This window comes from Caloenas nicobarica, chromosome 3 (assembly GCF_036013445.1).
Source record: "Caloenas nicobarica isolate bCalNic1 chromosome 3, bCalNic1.hap1, whole genome shotgun sequence".
In the NCBI taxonomy this organism is placed as follows: domain Eukaryota; kingdom Metazoa; phylum Chordata; class Aves; order Columbiformes; family Columbidae; genus Caloenas; species Caloenas nicobarica.
Window position 1 is genome coordinate 62,160,308 of NC_088247.1, and position 17,000 is coordinate 62,177,307.

The 17,000-nt window shown below is 39.0% G+C and overlaps 1 protein-coding gene across 8 annotated transcripts in view; it reads right to left on the reverse strand.

Moving 5' to 3' along the window:
- The window catches only part of REPS1 (RALBP1 associated Eps domain containing 1), a 73,692-nt gene that overhangs the window by 3,779 nt on the left and 52,913 nt on the right, over positions 1–17,000 (reverse strand). For 4 of the 8 annotated variants that reach the window (XM_065631997.1, XM_065631995.1, XM_065631993.1 and 1 more), the window contains exons 10-17: positions 16,035–16,115; positions 12,962–13,049; positions 12,033–12,134; positions 9,301–9,373; positions 3,803–3,921; positions 3,000–3,064; positions 1,684–1,869; positions 133–228 (exon numbers count right to left, since the gene is read on the reverse strand). In XM_065631997.1, coding sequence (XP_065488069.1) covers positions 133–228; positions 1,684–1,869; positions 3,000–3,064; positions 3,803–3,921; positions 9,301–9,373; positions 12,033–12,134; positions 12,962–13,049; positions 16,035–16,115 — 810 coding nt within the window. The remainder of the gene's footprint in view (positions 1–132; positions 229–1,683; positions 1,870–2,999; positions 3,065–3,802; positions 3,922–9,300; positions 9,374–12,032; positions 12,135–12,961; positions 13,050–16,034; positions 16,116–17,000) is intronic. The other 4 variants (XM_065631996.1, XM_065631994.1, XM_065631999.1 and 1 more) reach the window with 2 other exon arrangements.

Consider the following 17,000-nt stretch of genomic DNA (forward strand, 5'->3'; position numbering starts at 1 on the left):
CCTATTTCAAGCACATACTGGACTTAAGAAAACTAGGTTTCAAGTGGAAGCATATAAAGTTGCTGTTGCAAATCAGACATATAATTTCATATACATCAAGACAAATGCGCTTTCCAAGTCTACTTTGCATACCGCACTAGTGGGGACATTAGCAGGTGCTTTGTCTTCAACTCTTCCATCTGCTTTGGCAACTCTAAGAGAACTTGCAGAATCAGAGGGCTTTTCAACCTACAGGGATATAAACTATATTTAGAAAACTACTTCCTAACAAATATTTCATTTGGCAACATCTGGAATAAATACAAGTATGCTGTGTTCCTGATACATGAATGCAGTTAACACCTAAAGTTCCAGTTCAAGTCTTCTTCAGAAGCATAAGCAGGAATACAACAACGAAACCTGCTTTGGGGCAAAACCATCTAGAACTATCTTGGTCACTAACACTGTTTTGGCCGGGGAACAGCTTACAGAAGAGGCACATAAGTAAAAAAAACTGTACTTCTAGAATCAGTAGTTAGACCTGTCTTTTGATACAGAAATGAAGATTTGATACGGCATCTAAAATCAGTATGAAAAGAAGATGAAATAGTTACTTGAAAGTCCTCTGCTCTCAAGCATTGTACTCTGGATGTTAGAAGACCTCTGAATAAAGTCAAATCCCCAACGTTATGAGGCACAGTATAGTACAAAAAAGGCTGCAGCCTGATGATAAAACTGCTACAACTGTTTCTGCTGTTACATTACCACCACTTTCTATTTGTTACTGCCAAAGGTTAATCTCTTCAATGGAACACAATGCGACTGTTCCCCATCCACCTCAATGCACAACAATCAGCAAGCTTAACTTAAGCAGTTTTCAGCAGCAGCTTAAGCTAACACAGCTGTTTTTGTAATGAGGTACAGAGAGTGCTCAAATGGTTCTACAGCATTGACCTTCCTGATTAAGGGAAACAAGACCATGTCGCTGATAGTGGGGAGAACTTTAAAGCACCACAGGTACTTTTGCAACTGAGGATGCAGAAGTGCTCCAGAGAACTTACAATCTGGATGAAGTCTACAAATTAGGAAAAGAAAACATGAAATAATTCATGTAATAGCAGTAAGATGTTATGACACTAATAGGAATAAACCCTAAGGCTTCCAAACTTCCAGTCCTGTGTCTGTAGTAGGAAACAAGGTTTCATAAACAACTAATGATCTATTACAGAAGGATCCCAGAGCTCTATTTACTCCAGCCGTTTGTCCGATGGCTTTGAACAAAACCAAATTAAGGGAGTTTTAGCAGATGTTTATGATGCTTGACAGTCATTTAATTTACTAAGACAGACTACTTTAAAACTTACCAGTAAGTCATTTGGAAGGCTAGCAAGAGTGAGCAGAAGGAAAGTTTTGCCTATGCCAAGTCTTAAATGCACAAACACAATTATGTATGTGCACACATATGCTAATAAAGACAAAATCTTTTGAATTACAGTCAAGAACAGTGAATAAAAGAATTTCTTCTGCCTAGGCGTCTGGCAGTTATTAAACAAGCATAGCAGTGTATATTGTAATTGCTTTCTAGCAATGGATTGGGACACCATAAAAAAACCCCACTGAGTTCAAACAGCAGAGATAGGTTTTTAACAGTCTCATAACTGTTGGTATTATTAAGCAATTGACGAGATCTTCACTTCTGCTCACCTGCAAGACTTCTGAGTGTGTTTCAATTTCATCTTCTTCCTCTTTGTTTACACCTGAAACAGCAAATGCCTCAAACTGGCTGAAGTCTGCAAAATTTGGCTGTTCTGGTATTTGTTGAGGTGAGGTACTGGTATGAGCTATTAGGCCTTCTGCATCTACTGGGCGATGCACATGAGGACCTGCACCCTGCAATAAAAGAACAAAAACATTTAGTGATATTGTTCTTAACATAGTTATCTGATGCAAAGAATCTTGCCAAACAACAGTTTGTGACAGAATGTTAAAGATTATTAGCCTTTTTAGCAGACAACTATTTATGTTCTGTCAGTAGGACAAAGTGCATCTCATCCAAGACACAGACAGACCACTCACTCTGTTTATAAAAATAGAGAAATATTCAAGAGAAAAGAAAGTCCAATCAGATGTGCTATTATCCAGAGAATGAGGTCAAAGACGTATGCACCACAGGACTATCAAGACTCATTGAACAGGAGTTGTTTCTGCTGCAATACAGTCCAGCTTGGCTCTGTCATGCTCACTACAGATTTTTAGTCTAGTTTCATAGGGAAACATGCTTATGTGACCACACTGCATGGAATACATCTGTCATTGTACCCTCTTTCCCTGCAGACTATTTCTAGATCCACTGACTGACTTCAGTTGCTGGTAACTCAGATTCTAACAAGTAGCTGTGGCTGAAAAACAATTGAAAAGCAACTTTATCTGCCCCATGTGAGATCTGCACGTCAGTTGGAGGATTCAGCTGGTTGAGACAAAGAAAAACAACATTTACAGGACCTGTTTTGTACCAAATCAGCTGACTGAACTGACTCAGATCAGGATTGCAAAGATCACCAAGTCTATGTCAAAGGAAGAAATGGGATGACTCCTTTTGGGAGCAGCCATGTTATGTAAAAATATGCCCTGTGCTAGACACGAATGGAAGACAAACACTTATTTTGCAAAACTTCAGAAGATTGCTCTCAGTCTGTGTTATGGCCTATTAGTTATATACGGACAGGTAAAGAAATGTTGAAGTGTAACTTTCCTCTCTTTCCTACAACTCGGAGCTCCAGAGTCTCTCATTCCCACTCAGTCTCTACTGTAATCCCTTCCCATGGTTCCACCAGAAACAATCCTTTATTCAGGAAAGGCTAACATTTGGCTGTAGTCTAGGTTTTGCCATCATTAACATCCTGGCAGTTTCAAAAACTACCAAGCAATACTACTCATTTTAGAGATAAGTTAAATTCAGAGTTAGATTAAAGCGATGCACCAAGTTAAGAGTATGATTTTTTCAAAAGTGACAACATCACCTGTGAAGGCTGTGGTCTTGGAGGCACTGCAGGGGGACAGGCAACAACTCCAGCCTGTTGCTGTCCTGTAAAAGAGGCATCGTGTTTGGCCAAGACTGTTACTCTTTACATTACAGTGCTGTCTCATTTTTCGACTTCTCAACACGAAGAAATCTTGCATTTCGCCTACATATTAACCTGTCATATTGAGGACCATAACTAATGTCATCTCCTTTCAAATTCGCAAACAGACAAAACAAGGAATGAGAACATGGATCTTGTACTTTTTTCCAGCTCAAAGTACAGACACGGTCATACTTTTCTGATCTTAGCTCTTTTTTTCCTTCTACTCTGATTATACACTCTTAACATTTTCTGTACTTTGTGATCCTGAATTCAAAAGTACTGAAAAGTCAGAAGTACCATGAAAACCCTTACACATAGCATCACCTTTAGTCACTTCCTCTGAAGCGAAACACTTAACACCCGTCTCTAATACATGTGATACCAAAAGAACTGCTCTTCAAAATTTACTGGCAGGTGCAATTCATTGCATGTGGGTGCACTACCAAAATGTTACTTCCTGACTTTGCTTCCCCAAAGGACTACAATGCCAGCATTCAGAGTTTATTTTGAAATTATCTGTTTAAGCAAAGCAGAGTACAAATTTTAATACAAACAGGAAGAACTAGAAAATTTTCAGCTTTTTTACTCAGGAAAAAATGTTTTGAAACCACGCTAAATCTTTCTTCAGAGGAAAAAAAGTCTGCTTCAGGAATATAAGTGCTAAAAAATAACACACACTAGGAACACAGTATATCTACCTGGGGTAACTGAAAAGGATCTATTCATATCTAAAGATGATGATCGAGAATGAGAAGGATGAGGCCTCGGAGGGGGTGGCGGCGGTGCAGTGTTATCTGGAGATGTTCCTGAATGTGATCTGCAAAACATACAAGCTTCTGTAGTGACTTTAGGCAGCTACAACAGAAATAAAATTCAAAAGTTCTTCAAAAGTATGCAATCAAAAAGTTTGACAGATGGAAAAGAGCCTGATTGCCATTGATTTTGAAGATTGAAAAAATCAGTTTTAGACTTCTGGTATTCTTTGATTTCACAATTGGTTTTATATTTCTATTTACTTAAATCTCCATTATCCAAATTATTCTTATATTACCACAAGTAATTTATCTTTGAGAAACCAATAGTTTGACACACATCCCAAACTCATTAATGATAGTTCAGGAACAGAGAATCCTAAATACAGTAATTCCATCTAGATAGCAGTCATTACAATTTGCAAACTATGTCAGATGTAGTCAACATCCTGATTAGGCTTTAAATGGGTTAAGTTCAATGTCACTGAAGAAGTTTCTGTTGGACCTGCCTCCCATGTAAACTGAGATTAAGGAGTATCCCAGTGTACAAGACAGCTATTTAATTCTCTGCCTGAAATTTTTCAAATCTATGTCCTTGGTGGCATCTTCAGAAATTTTAACTTGTTCTTAGGTAGGATCACCATCTAATGGATACCTGTTGTAGGTTCATCAAGCACACATTCAGAGAGGATAGAAGGACAAAGTACTGCACTAAGTGCCATTTAAGTGGGATTTATTGTATAGTGAAATTTTGTACAGCTTCCATTTAAAAACAGCTTGCAGAAACTTCCTAACTTTTGATAATGGCTGGTTTTATAAGACACCAGTCCGGTCAGTGATATGTGGGAAAGGTTTATCCCACAGGGGTAAAAAGATGCTGGGACAGGAATTAGCAGGGCTCATTTGCAGGGCTTTAAACTAGATTTGAAGGGGGATGGGGTTGTAGCTGGGCTTGCATCAGTGGGGCAGCACACTGGAATACATAAAGACCGGGAGGCCCCCCAGGCCCCTAGGGTGAAATCGGTGTACTCGGCTCGCTCCCTGAAGTGCCTGTACACCAATGCGCGCAGCATGGGGAATAAGCAGGAGGAGTTAGAAACCTGCGTTCAGTCAGGAGATTATGATCTGGTGGCGATCACAGAGACATGGTGGGACAGCTCACATGACTGGAATGTGGTCATGGATGGCTATGCCCTTTTCAGGAAAGACAGGCCGGCCAAGTGTGGTGGTGGAGTTGCTCTTTACGTGAGAGAGCAACTACAATGTATAGAGTACTGTCCAGGTGCGGTTGAGGAGCGAGTTGAGAGTCTGTGGGTGAGAATTAAGGGGCAGGCTGGCAGGGGTGACACTGTTGTGGGAGTCTATTACAGGCCACCAGATCAGAGTGAGGAAGTTGATGAGGCCTTCTACGGGCAGCTGAGCGTGGCCTCACAGTCACAGGCTCTGGTTGTTATGGGGGATTTTAACTACCCTGATGTTTGCTGGAAGGACTACTCAGCCAGCCAGCCTCAGTCTAGGAGGTTCCTCCAGTGCATTGACGATAACTTTCTCATGCAAATGGTGGAGGAGCCGACTAGGAGAGGTGCGCTGCTGGATCTCGTCCTCGCTAACAAGGAGGGTCTGGTCGAAGCAGTAAAGGTGGGGGGCTGCCTTGGTTGCAGTGACCATGAGATGGTGGAGTTCAGAATCTCCTGTGGTGGGAGCAGAATACCGAGCAGAATTGCAACCCTGGACTTCAGCAGGGCCGACTTTGGCCTTTTCAAACAGTTGCTGGAGGAAATCCCGTGGGCAAGGCTGCTTGAAGGTAAAGGCGCCCAAGATAGTTGGTTAACTTTCAGGGACTGCTTCTACCAAGCTCAAGATCAGTGCATCCCGACGCGCAGGAAGTCAAGGAAGGGAGCCAGGAGACCTGCGTGGTTAAACAGGGAACTGCTGGGCAAACTCAAGTGGAAGAGGAGGGTTTACAAATCATGGAAGGAGGGGCTGGCCACTTGGGAAGAATATAAGGCTGTTGTCAGAGGATGTAGGGAGGCAACTAGGAAAGCTAAGGCCTCCTTAGAGTTAAACCTGGCGAGAGGGGTCAAGGACAACAGGAAGAGGTTCTTCAAATACATGGCAGATAAAACTAACACCAGAGGCAATGTAGGCCCACTGATGAACGGGGTGGGTGCCCTGGTGACAGAAGATACAGAGAAGGCAGAATTACTGAATGCCTTCTTTGTCTCTGTCTACTCTGCCGGAGGCTGTCCTGAGGAGCCCCGTACCCCTGAGGCCCCAGAGGAAGGCAGGGCAATGGAGGAGTTTGCCTCAGTTGATGAGGACTGGGTTAGGGAGCAATTAAGCAACCTGGACATCCATAAATCCATGGGTCCAGATGGGATGCACCCGCGGGTGCTGAGGGAGCTGGCTGAAGTCATTGCTGGACCACTCTCCATCATCTTTGCCAAGTCTTGGGAAACAGGAGAGGTGCCTGAGGACTGGAGGAAAGCAAATGTCACTCCGGTCTTCAAAAAGGGCAAGAAGGAGGACCCGGGCAACTATAGACCGGTCAGCCTCACCTCCATCCCTGGGAAAGTGATGGAACACCTTATCCTTGGTGCCATCTTAAGACATATCAAGGATAAGAGGGTCATCAGGGACAGTCAACATGGCTTCACCAAGGGGAAGTCGTGTTTGACCAACCTCATAGCCTTTTATGAAGACGTAACAAGGTGGATTGACGATGGCAGAGCAGTGGATGTGGTCTACCTTGACTTCAGCAAAGCATTTGACACCGTCTCCCACAGCATCCTCACGGCAAAACTGAGGAAGTGTGGACTGGATGATCGGGTAGTGAGGTGGACTGCAAACTGGCTGAAGGAGAGAAGCCAGAGAGTTGTGATCAATGGGGCGGAGTCTGGTTGGAGGCCTGTATCTAGTGGAGTGCCTCAAGGGTCAGTTCTGGGACCAATACTGTTCAATATATTCATCAATGACTTGGATGAGGGAATTGAGTGTACTATCAGTAAGTTTGCTGATGACACCAAGCTGGGAGGAGTGGCTGACACGCCAGAAGGCTGTGCTGCCATCCAGCGAGATCTGGACAGGCTAGAGATTTGGGCGGGGAAAAATTTAATGAAATATAACAAGGGGAAATGTAGAGTCTTGCATCTGGGCAGGAACAACCCCAGGTTCCAGTACAGGTTGGGGAATGACCTATTAGAGAGCAGGGTAGGGGAAAGGGACCTGGGGGTCCTGGTGGACAGCAGGATGACCATGAGCCAGCACTGTGCCCTTGTGGCCAAGAAGGCCAATGGTACCTGGGGTGGATTAGAAGGGGGGTGGTTAGTAGGTCCAGAGAGGTTCTCCTTCCCCTCTACTCTGCCCTGGTGAGACGGCATCTGGAATATTGTGTCCAGTTCTGGGCCCCTCAGTTCAAGAAGGACAGGGAACTGCTGGAGAGAGTCCAGCGCAGGGCCACAAAGATGATGAAGGGAGTGGAGCATCTCCCTTATGAGGAAAGGCTGAGGGAGCTGGGTCTCTTTAGCTTGGAGAAGAGGAGACTGAGGGGTGACCTCATTAATGTTTATAAATATATAAAGGGTGGGTGTCACGAGGATGGAGCCAGGCTCTTCTCGGTGACAACCAACAGTAAGACAAGGGGTAATGGGTTCAAGCTGGAACACAAGAGGTTCCACTTAAATGTGAGAAGAAACTTCTTCTCAGTGAGGGTGACAGAACACTGGAACAGGCTGCCCAGGGGGGTTGTGGATTCTCCTTCTCTGGAGACATTCAAAACCCGCCTGGACGCCTTCCTGTGTAACCTCACCTAGGGGTTCCTGCTCTGGCAGGGGGATTGGACTAGATGATCTTTCGAGGTCCCTTCCAATCCCTAACATTCTGTGATTCTGTGATTCTGTGATTCCTAACTAGTCCAATTTGAGCAAGACGGATATACTGAATCGCTGACATGAATACAGCTACTCTTTTATTTGACTAATAAATGTGATAAAATATTTTCTATGACTGTCTGCTGTAACATTCTTCTATATCTTAAGATAGAAAGCCAGGAAAGGCAAAATATGTCTAAGTTTCAGACAAAACCTGGAATTCCTGAATGGGTAAGTCCAGATAGCAAATTAAGTTATTGCAATGGAGATATTTGCTTTCTTAATATACTCTCCAGGACAATACTTCTGTAACACTACATAACCCTCTAGCTGACATAATACAAATTTAATTACACTGACTCCTACAGCCATCCCTCTAGTTAATCCTGTATAAAAGGCACAAGTAGGATTAAAAAGGGGAGAAAGTGGTTTAAGGACACTCTTGCAGCATCATTATCTCATGTAGCCTTGTCAGCTTTTGCTTTCTGAAAATACAAAAAGTACTCTGGACTAATGGTAGGGCTAAGGATAATGTCATCTCTACAGATAAAGTTGCAATTGATATTATAGGATATCAGTGGAAGGAAGTAAAAGAGGAAGTGGGAGAAAAAAATTCCCGGGTTGGCACTGCCAGAACTGGACAGAAGCTGCCTGTGCCATAAAGCGGCAACTCATCAGAAAGCTTTACTCGTCTACACAAGTTCAGCAAGAGAATCCAACCCAAAATCAGACATGAAAAGAACAAGCTGAAACCACCACACTGATAATGCAAAAACATACACAGAAGCAGGACAGAATCAAATTGCCATTAAGTAACAATGGAAGAAAGAAGTTTTCAAGCTGCTGTACTGAGAGGGAATTGCTAATCTTTCTTTGCTAGTGAAATCATCCTAATTATTTTTATTTTGAAACTTACCTCTGAAACTGATTGTAAGATGGTTAATGGCGTAGCTGGTTTTTAATCCTATTCAGGCAGATTTAATGGGAACAATTAGCACCAGCTAGGTACAGCACATTCTCTTATGTCAAACGATTCAGTTGTTGGTTATGTGCTTGTATAGCTTCTTCCAATCCCTAAATTTATGTTGGGCAGATGACTGCCCTTCATTTTATAAAAGCCCATTATTAAAAGGATTGTATTATTGCTGTGATATTTCTAATCTATATTTTATTTTTCTTTTATGCTACAAAGTCACGAGGTCCTTCTCCATTAATGCCTAAGGGATATTTTTAAAAATACAGAAAATTAGTTTCAAGTAACATCATGATCTCTTGGTGCTTACATTCCCTGTGTTTAAGGATAAAGTCTTTATCAAGATTTCTGACATTGTGGAGTTTCATTTGATTGGCCAAATCCTAAATTTAGACCATGTTATTTTTTTAATTTTCACTTCACACGTTAACAGGAACAGCATACGTTGTTAATGCATTAGAAAACAGACTGCCTCCAGATTCCTGAGTGTTAAAAATCTATTTAGGCACCATTTTACAAGCTACTTGTCAAACAACCAGAAGCTCAGAACAGGCTTCTTTAAACATCTTTTATTTATTTGTTTCAGTTGCTGCTCTACTGACCGTTGCCGTGTTACAGTGCTTCCAATTTGCTCTGGATCCGAAGCATAGGAGTCCGAACTGCTGTAACCATCTGCTGATAAAAGAAAGTACAAAGTTTCATATTTGAAACTTTTAGTATTTTTTTCATCACTACCATCATTACACACCCTAACAGATATAGGTAATATATAATGTCAAATATCAAATTTTTATTTTTAAAAAGGCTTATGTCTTTCTATTGCTTCCTTGTACGGCATTATATGGGCAGGAATCAAAATCCTTGAGTTTGAATAACTGAAGGATCCAATACAAACCAATTCCCCTCACTCAATACTGTAAGTTGTTTGTTAATACTGGGATGTACTGAAGAATAAACAATGACAATAATGCTGCACTTAAGCTACAAAATTTTTCATAAGCAATAATTTTTAAACACTTGACATTCTATCACTTCAATCCAGCCAACAAGAGTAAGGGACATCTAAAAAGAAGAAAAAATGCAAGGAGTAGGACGTGCTTGATATTGGAAGTGCTGAAGGATTGTCACCAGCCTTAGAAATCAGAAAAAGGAAAAGACATGTATAGTACACAGATAAACTCAGCAGCTTTGCTACTACTGTAATTTCTGTACCTTCAAGGCTGGTAGTCAGCTCTGGTTTGGACTAAATCTTTTTAAAAGCTTTTAGCTTTTGGTTAAGGCAACCTACAAAAATGAAAGATGCTGTTACAGCATCACATATAGTTTGCTTAAGGACACCCTTACCCATCTCACCAAAATCGCAAGATTTGTCTGGAATGAAGGCAGACAGAAGTAAGGCGCTCAGAATAATTTATCACAAGAGATGATTCTAGAGCATCTGCTAAAGCACAATTCAAGGCGGAAAGTCACTGGAGCAATGAGACTCACCTGACTGCTTATCAGTAAAGAGGAAAAGTCTACTCAAGAACATCAATTTTCTTCTGAATTAGCCAGTCTCAAAGGACTACCTTAACCTCCTAGGACACTAAAGTTTTTGAAAGTGCTAAGACACATCAACTGGGACCCAGAGACGATTTTCCTGTTCAGCAAGAAACACCTTTCCCTGTTATTTCATAAGCAGAAAAAAAGCATATGAACCTACGAACAAAATATTATTGAAAAAATGTTCTTAAGGATATCCATTTATGAAACAACACTTACAAAACAGTGATACATCAAAAAAACCAAACCAACAAACAAACCCACTTAGAAAAATAATTGCTTAAATTAAGATGAAGACTTCCTATTTTCAAATTAATTCTGGCACAGCTAAACAAAAACAATCAACTAAAGCAAATACTGAAAAATAAGTCCAGCCCAACAGCTCAAGGAAGTGTGCTACAGACATTGTCACTGATTTAGCAAAGAAGGTGCTGAGATACACTACTGAAGACACTAAAGAATGTTAAGAAATGCAATTACCAAGACAGTAAGTCTGTACAAAAAAAATCCTGTTAGATTTACAGTGTTTTTTTAAGCATCAGAAGTTTATTTTCTAGAGTTAGCTTGTATTAAATGATTTCTTCAGGATCCACCTGAAAGGTGTTAACCATCCAAATTGTTACAGTTATTGACAAGAGCCATTTCTTCAGAAAAAGGATGGGCATCCCATGATAACCACAGTTTGAGATACTACGGGGTGGCTTTGTTACACTGCAATGAGGTTTTTTCTATTTTACTACATTCTTCCTCTGAAGGAAGAATACTTCTTATAATTAACAGTTACAGGCCCTTTATCAAAGGTTAAGCTATACTCAGATAAGGAAAAAGGAGTACAGAAGGGCTCTCAGAACTTAGATCCTACATATAGTAGTAGTCTCCCCACCAAAAGACCATGTTTGCTCATTCTTCCTTTTGCATCAGAAGACTACCTAGTAAAAAGAGAACTCTGCTTGAAAAGAAAAAGACAGGCTCAAGACATTGCTCAGCATGAAGAGTGGCACTGAAACAGTTCATGAGGAAAGCAAAACACATTGCAAACAGGCACTTTCTAAATTACTCCTGGATTGCAAACTAACCAAAATACTTCCATCTTAATAATGCAAAGGACTCAAGCTAATGAGTTCTTCTTCAAGCCTTAGTTTTACTGAAGAAAAGATCCCATCTTAAAGAAAACAATAAAAGAATCTCAGAAACAGACTCCACAGATTCATCCAGGCTATGTATAATCCAGGACCTCTCTCAATATTAGAGAAGTAGACTAATCAAATCAAAATAATACAAGATATTTTGGACACAGGAGATACTGAAAATCAAAAAGGCTATTAAGAACCAAATAAACAGTTGAAAAGCTGTACCTAAAATAGAAATCTAGACGTCTATTGCATTTTCTTAGTAGCTAAACTAGATGAGAACTGCCTGAAAATTGTGGTCAACAGGTTTTCACTCTTCAGAAAACATTTTGTTACACAGTTTTGAGGAAGCAGAATCAAATGCTACTTAGTCAATTCCACTTCCCAGATATTTTGATTTCTCATCCTAAGATTAAAAGAGAAAACAGATGATGGAAACAAGCTGAGAGAAATGAACTTTTTTGAACATATGGCATGAAAGCATCAGTAGCACTTTCCTAATTACTACTTCTAAGATATAAATATCAGAAATATCTCTATTCTTAGCAGATGCTTTGAGTTAAACATATCCTATCTAGCAAGTTTTCATTCACTAAAGAATATATCAGATCTACAGTTTGTGTAATGTAAAAAATGAGATCAGAAAGTACTTTGATACTTACTAACTGTATTTCCAGATGTAAATTTTACAGATGAACTCATTTTATTTTCTTCTGGGAGATCAGGTGGTTTCACAAGTAGTGGGCTAGTAGGGTTAGCATGATCTAGACGGAAAACAAGTGTAAATAAATGTACTCAAACTAGTCTTTACTTCTGATGCCCAAGCTTTACATTAGTTTTCTGCCCTTATCTGAAATGCTGCACTCAACTACAATTGTTGTATTTTAACACTTGTGGTGTATGAATTGTTTTAACTTCAAAGTTTTACATTGTAAAAGTGTTATTTCTGTTTCTCAGTATTACGAGTTGGGAATCTTTACCTATTTATTTCTAAGGAAATTTTAAAAGAAATGTGTTGTGGATACTTGTTTATTCTCATATGCTAAAGACTGTGTATGAGTTACATGATTTCAGGAAATACTAGTATGTTGGGACACATCTATGAATTGAGACTCCACTGTTCCTCAAGGAAAATTATCAAACCACCTTGCTTATTATTGACTGGCATATTAAAAAAAAAAAAGCCTGTCAATACTCCCAAATGCTGTCACATTTCAAAATAATAAACTCAGTATTTCTGACCACAGTAGAACAGCTTTATCAATGCAGGCTATATTCTCCATCTTCACAGTCTCCTTCAGTATTTAACAAGGAAATCTGGACATTCTCCTGGAGGCTCAAATCGAATCTATATCGTGATGTTCCTGAACAACTCCACCCAATGATCTCCTACAGATGCTCACTGTAGCAAATGGTCAATTCAAACTCCCCAGCTATCTGAACAGTACTCTAATTTTTAACTCATTAATTGTGCTGGTTACAACTCCAGATACATTCAGTTAAGCAGAAGAAAAAAATCAGCATGTTTAAGGAAGCAAAGCCAGCTATAATTGTACAAAACCTTCCTCATTAGCAAATGAAAATATCCTACCACTTCCAGTTCTTTTAAGCTCCATTTCCTGCATGTGAATTTTGCTTGGAGTCATTCTTATGGGAACCGGGTGCACAATTGCAGTGTCCTGTGGAGGAGATCAGAGTTAAGTAGTAAGTGATGTTAATCTGGTTTTAATTTATTCTATTAAGAGTCTCTGACACCATGCAAATTGTAATTTCTAAGCATAATTTCATCAATTTATTTTTTTAGACAGTTCCAGGGAACTGAATAAACCCATAAACCCAAAGCTCTATAAGATGAAGTTTCTCTACAGTTTATAAGGTATAATCTACCATACTACTTTAAAAAGGGCACTAGAAATGTTTCTACAGATAACTGCGTTGTAAATAGGACCTGAATTTTACCAGCTTTCCACCATTTTTGGCCTACTAGATATCTGCTACTTGGAGTGCATCTTATGAAAAACAAACCAATCCCAAATAAACCGACACAAACAGAAGAAACCCAAAAACCAAACAGCTACACTTTCAAAACCCGACTCACTGGCTTTACTTATGATGCCTCAGAAAGTTATGACCTCTTTAAATAGTATGAATAATTCTGTATAAAATAAGTACTCTGTAGTAGTTTAAGAGAAATAGTTTCAGGAGTCTTTAAAACAGTAACATCTTCTAAACTTTAAGATAACAAACCCTATGGAATATCTCTCTAGACAGGCGTTGAACTTACACTTCGGCATTTTCCCTGTAGTTCAGACAAGAGACACCATTTTAGTGTACTTTATAGACAGCCCTTTCCACCTGGTTTGGAGACTTTGTGTAGACAGCTTAAAAAAAAAACATCTCAAAACTTTGTTCACAAGTAACCTAAAAAGATGGACACAGCTGTCCGATATTCTTTTACTGTCATCTGTATTCAGCACAAAAAAAATCCCAGATTATATTCTGTCCCTAGAAACAACAAGAGGTTTCAAAACTACCCTTGTATCAGAAATTTAATCTGTTCTGACCACTCAAGTAGATCAATTTCACCAAGCATAGTACATTTTCATTAATATTTTCTAAAACTGTTTAAACTGACTTGTACTACTCTTGTTGCAAATATAAACTTTTAAAACCACTTCCTAGGCACAGCCCAAACACTCTTGTCGTACTGGGATTTTAAGAATACTTATAACTTTAAAATATATTGCCCCCACGCTTCTATCCCGTAAGGGATTATCATGCAAAGGTCACTCTTGCTGTAGCTACTTCAGTCCTCTACTGTAATCAAATGTGCAGCTACTACAAAAAAAGTCTCTCAAATAGTTTAATTGATTTTTATATAACATATTAATTCAGATCATGAATCCAATTTTACACAAAACAACTTAACACATTACCAACTTTCACTTGAAATAGGCAAATATTGTTCCCATACCAGGGGAGGAATGTACTGTTTTTATTCTTTCCACTTATCTTGTACTCCCAAAGCAGCTGCTTTTCCAATAAAAAGACAAAAGAACTGGTCTATGAGTTTAGTCTATAGTTAGTTATTAGCAACTGCTTGAGAAAGCTGATTCTGTCCTTTGGGAAAGCAGGAGTTGTTCAGCACCTCAGCCCTATGCATCACTGTTGGTGCTAAAATAAGAAGTCTGCACACCGCTACTGAAAAACTGCTGTAATTTGTTTTTATTTTCTATGAAAATTAAGACTAAGAAAATGACTCAAGAATGTGATCTCAGTATATTTTTGTATTTCTACTGAATTTCTGTTTATACATACATGCCTATACACACATGCACACACAAACATATATATGGCTATATAGCAGTTTTCCACATATCATCACTATCCTACTATTTAGGTTATCAACATACAGGAAAAAATTTCAACCCAAATTTCTGTCAAATAAATTACTATCTTATTGTGGAAAGAAGACAATGATAGCTCTTCACTGTCAAGCAATGATACACAGTAAGAAAGAACTCTAAACTGATTTTCATCACATTTACTTCATTAAAATATAAAAATACGGTTCATTTAAACCAAAAAAGTGTCTCTCAGATGAAAAAGGGCTGGTTTTCACTTGAGGTATGACATTTTCATTTGGTTTGAATGTTTACTAAGGGCAATTCTAAGCACAGGGAACAGTGCAGTTTGAGTTCCACCTTCCAGCACCTTGAAATGCTATTTCTACATAAACAGCAGTGTTAACTCTGAAAGCGGAGTACTGATGTATTTAAAATACATGTATATTTATGTATTATTTTTTCAGAAGTGATCTGAAAAAGCGGGTAAATGTGAATTACATACACCTAATACATTTTGTTATGTAATCAAATGGACACCAACGCTGTAATTAATTGAATTAAAATGGACACTGACAGTGGTAATTAAATACCTAAGACAAACAGGATGAAAGCAGCAGCTAAATACTGAATCAATCTTAATGCATTTCAGGACTGCTTCAATGTCACATGCTGTGAAGTTTAAAACCAGTAGAACTTGAAACACTGTAGTGAATTTCTGGCTCCCAAACCTGGCAAAATATTTGATTACATAATCCTTCAGAGCACTCCTCACTGAGTAAAGCATTAGAACAGCACAGGTTTAGCTGGAGAAATACTAAAAGCCTTATTAATCAAGTAACTTGATGAAAACATTAGGAGTATGAAATACCATACCCGCTAAGGCCCAGTAGTTTTTTTACTGAAGTTGGCATTGTCAACTCCTAAGAGTTTGTGCAAATCAAGCTCTGCAACTTGAAAAAAAATAACACTGAAGACAAAATCTAAAATGGGACTGGTTTATCACCAGGAGCAGCCCTTGTGTTGAGTTATATTAAAAAAATACTCCAAACATTTAGATACTTTGTGTAACACAGGTTTTGACAGCAGTGCTGTATTACATCAAAATCAAGGGGAAAAAAGCATTGTTTGCACTCAGATATTAAATATGAGCCGTACTAGGAAATTTATATTCCGAAAATAAGGAAAAAAAATTAAGAAGCCTGCCACCATTCCCCCAAAAGCAGTCCATGGAATCATGCATAACAGCTAAATACAATGAATGGAAATTCAGTGTTAATAAAATTAATTTCAAACAAGCAAGCTAAGTGATTGACTTACAGGATCAGCTGGTGCAATGTTAGAATCAAATTGGGTCAGAGTTTGTGAGCTTGAGGAGCGTTCGCTAAATGTCTCCCACTGCTGAACAGACAGAGGAGAGAAGTCAGCATGATGAGAAAGATGGGAGTAAAAGATCACTGAGGAGATTTAGCACAGTAGTTCAGAGGTTGCACTGGAAAGTACTATATTTGCACTGGACAGTACTTGACTTGAAGCACACTGATACACGTTAAGTATTTCTATTTCAGTCTGAGACTGTTGTGCAACCAAGTTTGTTATTCCTTGCTATCAATCTTTACATACACATTTCATAATGAAGATACAGGTGCACAGTCAACATAGAAGTTCATGTTTGCCAATTAAAATCACAAGTAAAAAAATGGTTAAACCATTCAAATACTGTAAAGATAAAAATCAGTGCCGCATGTTGTGTGCATTTGTAACTATAAAATCCATAGAAAGGTTCCTCAGCTTTGTAGCTGCCGAGTTTCAAACGTATTTCAGAAATGCTGATTTTCTTACAAAATCCCAGACAAATGAACACTGAGTACTCCAATTACACCAGTTCAGCTTGCAGTGCAACCCCTGAGAAGTGATTCTATGCTGTAAAAGAGTATTTTTACAAGTCTAAATCACTGACAAGGCAAAGAATTAAATTCAAACATACTGTTGATTGCTAAAAGCAAATAAGTCAATTTCTAAACAATTTTACAAGATATAGGCATGCTGTATCAATAGACATGTCAAGAGTCCTCATGTTTAGTAAGTCAAACTACAGCCACAACTGGATCAAGAAAGTACCAAAGTACATAAAATTAGTCTGTGATTCAGAAACGAGACTACAAATCACAACAGGAATGCTAAACTTGTTGTATTTTGGTAAAATAACACAAATATTAACCATGTTTCACACACTACAACAAAAGGTACAAATACAAAATTTTTAGTGCTCAGAAAATTTGACAA